General features: G+C 52.0%; 1 protein-coding gene across 1 annotated transcript; it reads left to right on the top strand.

Annotated features, from left to right (window-relative positions):
- The first annotated feature begins 978 nt into the window (after positions 1–978).
- Positions 979–5,290, top strand: LOC101018730 (phospholipase A2, membrane associated). Its single transcript, XM_009200797.4, has 5 exons — positions 979–1,183; positions 1,865–2,010; positions 2,209–2,353; positions 2,612–2,718; positions 4,879–5,290. The coding sequence occupies exons 2-5, from the start codon at positions 1,971–1,973 to the stop codon at positions 5,019–5,021; spliced, it is 435 nt and encodes a 144-aa protein (XP_009199061.1). The 5' UTR covers positions 979–1,183; positions 1,865–1,970; the 3' UTR covers positions 5,022–5,290.
- The last annotated feature ends 318 nt before the right edge of the window (positions 5,291–5,608 follow it).

Here is a 5,608-nt window from a genome sequence, read left to right as displayed (position 1 = left end):
CTTTCATCTTCTTGTTCTACCGGTGGGGCAAGGAAGGGCTGGGGAGTTGCATCTCATAGTCCCCCTGCTGGAGAAACCTGGAAGTGAGCCTTAATACCAATGCTTATGTTTTCCCAGCCAGCAGCAGGGCCCTAGGTCTCCATCCCTGCAAGGGGCTCTAGAGTATATGGAACAGATGGAATGTTCACAAGCACGACAGCCTCTGCCACAGTGACTTTTTAAGGACTGGAATCGCAGAGTGTTTACTTAAGGCCATGGAAGCTAAATTCTTAGCATGTGCTGGAGAGCAATGAAAAAGATATTTACTTTATGAATTAAAGCTGGAGTCAGTGTGAGCCTGAAGCCTGAAGGAAAAAGAGCAACAGATCCAGGGAGCATTCACCTCCCCTGTCTCCAAACAGGTGAGGATGGGGAATAAAGTGAAGGCAGTGCTTTGGTGGGAACTTTAAGGATAGCCTCTGGCTTTTTCCAGGTTTAGAAGCTCATATGGGACAGGGGCGGAGGAAAAGAAGAAAGGGAAGGAAGAAGAGAAGGTTGAGGCCCTGGCCCAAGTTAGTGGGAAGGGAAATCCACCCCCATTAAACCCTCTCCCTGGTGGACTGTGGGGTGCACAAGTGAGGCCTGCACAGGTGCTGGAACATGCTAGAGGCCCAGTACATACTTCTTGCGAATGAATGATTGAGCGGCTGAATGAATGAGTACCACTAAAAGCCCTCTTTTCTATTCCCAAATGCCACAGTGAGCAAAAGGGAGCAATCCTTGCTCAGCAATTGGTGGTCCCTTTGGGTGTACAAATGAGTCCACAGCCGGCAACAGCAGACAGTCCCTGCCCCCCATAGAGGCGGCTGCAGGGAGGTGGCTGACCGTTGATCACACCCAGAGCTGATTATGGGAATTTACTCCATGGAAAGACTGCAAAACGGCCTGAAATGTGTTTTGGCATCAGCTACGGACACGTAAGGTTTCTCAATCCTCAACTCTGTCCTGCCAGCTGATGAGGGGAAGGAAAGGGATTACCTAGGGGTATGGGCGGCCAATCCTGAGTCCACCAACTGACCACGCCCATCCCCAGCCTCGTACCTCACCTACCCCCAACCTCCCAGAAGGAGCGGCTATTTAAGGGGAGCAGGAGTGCAGAACAAACAAGACAGCCTGGGGATACAACGCTGAGGTCCTCTGAGAGGTAAACAGCCAGTGAAGCTGATGTCCTGTCAAGAGCAGAATTCCTGCTCATTCGCTGCCTTTGAGAGTGGCTGTGCTGTGCATGCATGTGCATGATTTGATATGCACAAGAGGGTGTGTGTGCATAAGTATGTTGAGTGGGTATGTGATTGTAGTGTATGAGAGGATGTTTGCACTCGCAGGTAAGTACAAGAGTGTATGTATGTGGGCATAGGTGTTGTGAGCATGTATGTGTTTGGGAACGTGTGTATGTGGACGGGGTTAGAAAGCCTTGCCGAGATAGGTTGATGCTTTCATTCTGGAGGAAAATACTGAGGCTGAGACTCCATGGGTGCCTTGGAGACTCCAAGCCTTGAATCTAGTTTGGAGATGTGCAAGCTATGTCTTCCACATCCTCTGACCTCAGGAACCTCCCAGTTAGTTGGGAGGAACCTGGTTCCAACCTCCCAAGAACTCTCAGTCTGATGAGGCACAGGGGAGGTCTCATTAGTGTCTCATGGGGTTCTCCACACGTCTGAGGGCCTGATGTGTGTGAAACCATTCTGCAGAGCTGAGAACGGGTCGGGAGGTGGTGTGTGTGTCTGTGTGTATTGCTGGAGGGCACTCCTTGTGTGCTCTGAGTGTGACAGAGGGAGTCACGCTGGACTTAGGTTGGATGGGAGAGCATGTCTGTGTGTCTCAGAGCCACCAAGGAGGAGCAGGGGCGCAACGGCCAGGGCAGAAGCTGAGACCACCCAGCGGAGGAGCTAGGCCAGTCCATCTGCATTTGTCACCTAAGAACTCTTACCATGAAGACCCTCCTGTTGTTGGCAGTGATCATGATCTTTGGTAAGTGCTGACCCTGACCTCTGAGCATGGGGGATAGCCCCAGAAGGGAAGCACTCTTGTCCTTTAGTTTTCTCTCCCATTGCAGCAATCCTCTCTCAGGGGAAGAAGAGAAGCCGTTTGGGAAGAAGGAGAGTAGCAGAGAGGGAGGGCACAGGACCCCATGCCACATCACCAGACAACTCCCAAATTTCCTTCCAGGCCTTCTGCAGGCCCATGGGAATTTGGTGGAGTTCCGGAGAATGATCAAGTTGACGACAGGAAAGGAAGCTGCACTCAGTTATGGCTTCTACGGCTGCCACTGTGGCGTGGGTGGCAAAGGAGCCCCCAAGGATGCAACGGATCGGTGAGGCTACCCATCCCTCCCTACCCTCCTAGACTCTGGCCCAGGCAGGGCTGGGAGCTGCAAAGACAGTGCCGGTTCCTGATGGGCACAGAGGTCTCAGGATGGCCTGGTTGGAAAAGCAGCCAGCATGTTGGAACTTCTGCTCTAGACTGTTGCAAAGTCACTGGGTCTCTGTCCAGGGTCCAAGGGGGTGAGACCACAGGCACCAGGTCTCCTGGAGCTGTGGGACAACAGCCCCAATAGGGTGTCTCCTTGCAGCTGCTGTGTCATTCATGACTGTTGCTACAAACGTCTGGAGAAACGTGGATGCGGCACCAAATTTCTGAGCTACAAGTTTAGCAACAAGGGGAGCACAATCACCTGTGGTAAGAGACCTACATCACCATTGAGTGGCCCTCATTTGTTTAGACAGTGCTGAGGACTGTGCTGGGCACCAAAGATAGACACAGAGGGACACAGTTCCTGCTTCAGGAAGCTCACAGTTGAGTGGGAAGCCAGGAAAGTGAAAATGCAATGTGGTAAAGACTCCAGTGGGAAGTAAACAGATAAGGTGTGAACACAGCCTGAGGCTTGAGGAAGGCTCCTGGAAGGGGTGACCTCTAAGCTGAGTCTGAAAGGCTGTGCAGAGTCAGGGAAGAGGAGGGCTGGGAGCATGCCCAGAAGAGGACACAGCATGGTCAAAGGCACCAAAGGGTTGTGTAAGCCATTCTGTGCTGCCCAGCAGAAACATGAGGAAGAGAAGCAGTGCTGAGCCATGATGCTGGAGACAAAGGAAGGAGCTAGGTCAATCCGGCCCTCCAGGCCAGGCTGTATTTAGGTTTTGCCCTAAAGCAACAGGATGCTATTAAGCAGAGGAGCTACAGGGTCAGATTTGCATTTTAGAGGACTCACTGTGAGGACAGGGTGGATGAAGACAAGTGGAAGGGGGGCAGAGAAAGCTATTGCCATCCTGCAGGCAAGAGGGAGTAACATCTTGACATAAAACAACGGAGGTCAGGATGGGAAAGGTGGAGAAAACATCAAGATGTATTTGAGGTGGAATCAGCTGAGCTGGTGACTGAGTGGGGTGGGACGGGGAGAGGGAGCTGTTGGATGGAGGATGGATATGTGGCTGCATGGATAGCACAACTGTGATAAAGACCATGGGAGCAGGTTGTGGTGGACGGCGGGGAGGAGCAGTTCTATTTCCAGCATGTGGAGTTTAGGGGCCTCCAGCACCCAGAGAGGGGTCCAGCAGGCAGCTGGCCGTACAAATGCAGCTCAGGGGAGAGGTCAGGACTGGGGACACAGATTCAGAAGCCGGCAGCGGAGAGCTGAGAGGTGGGTGTGATCACTCATTTTCTGCTTAAAAGCCTAGAAAGGAGACAGAGGAGGGATGGACAGAGAGGGAGAAGGAGAACTGAGCAAGAAGGTCAAGGAGTCGGTAAGGAGATGGTTAGCAAGGGCCAATAGAACAGAGGAGTCCTCCATGTAAAGGGCCAACAGGCTCCCCTGGATGTTGAGGCAGGAAGGCATGAGGGACTCAGGGGAGGCTGCTTCCATGGAGTGGGGAGGGCAAAGCCAGATTAGAGCGGGTGGGGGCTGATGGGAAGGGAAGTAGAGGCAGAAGGCAAAGACAACGTTCTGGAGAAAGCTTGGCCCTGAAGGGGAGGAGAGGTGGGTGGCACTGGAAGGCTGTGCTTGGTGTACCCAGACAGCTGACCCATGAGTGGGACTTGGAGAAAGCGTGGACTCCTGCCCATGGCCTGAGTCCTTTAAGATCAGAAATTATGTCTCCTATCATGGCCTCTCCATAGAAGCATGTATCCAGCAGGCGTTAGGTCACAAGCCACATGATGCCAAGCTGATAGTAGCTTGGGTAATGGGGATAGGTGACTGTCACATAATTAGAATTCTGGAAGAGGGCAGTGCCAGGCCTGGGGCAGCTTTCCAGCATGTCATCAAGAAGCCAGCCTTCTCCTGGCCTTCAGCTACGCCACGTGGGCAGTGTCTACACCTGGGATGTCAAGAGACAGGCTGCAGTTCCACCCTCCTGGCCTCACACTATGGAAGAGGCTTTCCTCTTGGGCATCTCTCTTTTTGGAGGGAGAAAATAGATCCTCCCCCAGCAGACTTCCCCTTGTTGTTCATTGGTTGTTCAAGGTTACATAATACACAAAGACCAATCACTGCAAAGGAAAAATGGATGACCCTGCCTGGCTTAAACCAATCACACTCCATTCCCAGACCCCCGGGGCTAGGGCTTTGCCGCCTGAACACATCTGTTAGCAAGAGGAAGAGATGATGGCTATTAGGAAGGCCTTTGAGAGAGTATCCCAGTGCCTGGCTGTGTCTCCACCAGGCTGGAGGCCAGCATCCCAAGGGCAAGAATTCTGTCTCCCCTTTGGTCAGAAATATCCGGAGCTCCTAGTCTCCAACTAGGAGCTTCTGGAGGCCAGGGCTGTGTCTTCTACCCCAGGGTTCCCACAAGAAGCCACCGAATATTAACAAACTCCCATCTTGTGTTTATTTTCTTGTGATTTCAGCAAAACAGGACTCCTGCAGAAGTCAACTGTGTGAATGTGATAAGGCTGCTGCCTACTGTTTTGCTAGAAACAAGAGTACCTATAATAAAAACTACCAGTACTATTCCAATAAACTCTGCAGGGGGAGCACCCCTCGTTGCTGAGTCCCCTCTTCCCTGGAAACCTTCCACCCAATGCTGAGTTTCCTTCTCTCATACCCTCCTTCCCTACCCTAACCAAGTTCCTTGGCAATGCAGAAAGCATCCCTCACCATCCTAGAGGCCAGGCAGGAGCCCTTCTATACCCACCCAGAATGAGACGCCCAGCAGATTTCCAGCCTTCCACTGCACTCCTCCACCTCAACTCCATGCTTAACCAAAGAAACTGTACTCCGAGGAGTCTCTTCTGAATAAAGCAATTAGCAAATCACGTATATGTGTGTGTGTGTGCATTGCCCTATGCACTGTGAGTGTGAGAACAAACAGGGGTAGGGGTTAAAAATACAGGCTCTGAGCCCAGTGTAGTGGTGTGTGCCATTGTCACAGCTGCTCGGGAGGCTGAGGCTGAAGTGCAAGGATTGCTTGAGCTCAGAAGTTCAAGGCCAGCCTGGGCGACACAGGGAGACCTTGTCTTTATAAAAATAAAACAAAACAAACGAAAAAAATAGGCTCTGGAATCGGACAGGCTGTGTCAAATCCCCACTCCCCCATCTCCCTAAGCCTAAGTTCTTTCATCTGGATGGAGATAACAC

This window comes from Papio anubis, unplaced genomic scaffold (assembly GCF_008728515.1).
Source record: "Papio anubis isolate 15944 unplaced genomic scaffold, Panubis1.0 scaffold261, whole genome shotgun sequence".
Classification (NCBI taxonomy): domain Eukaryota; kingdom Metazoa; phylum Chordata; class Mammalia; order Primates; family Cercopithecidae; genus Papio; species Papio anubis.
The sequence above is the reverse complement of the archived record's forward strand: the minus strand, read 5'-3'. Positions and strand labels throughout refer to the sequence as shown.

Coding starts and splice junctions, on each gene's coding strand:
- LOC101018730 (XM_009200797.4), top strand. CDS start 1,971: ATGAAGACCCTCCTGTTGTTGGCAGTGATCATGATCTTTG. Junction 2,011..2,208: donor GGCAGTGATCATGATCTTTG/GTAAGTGCTGAC, acceptor ATTTCCTTCCAG/GCCTTCTGCAGGCCCATGGG. Junction 2,719..4,878: donor GGGGAGCACAATCACCTGTG/GTAAGAGACCTA, acceptor TTGTGATTTCAG/CAAAACAGGACTCCTGCAGA.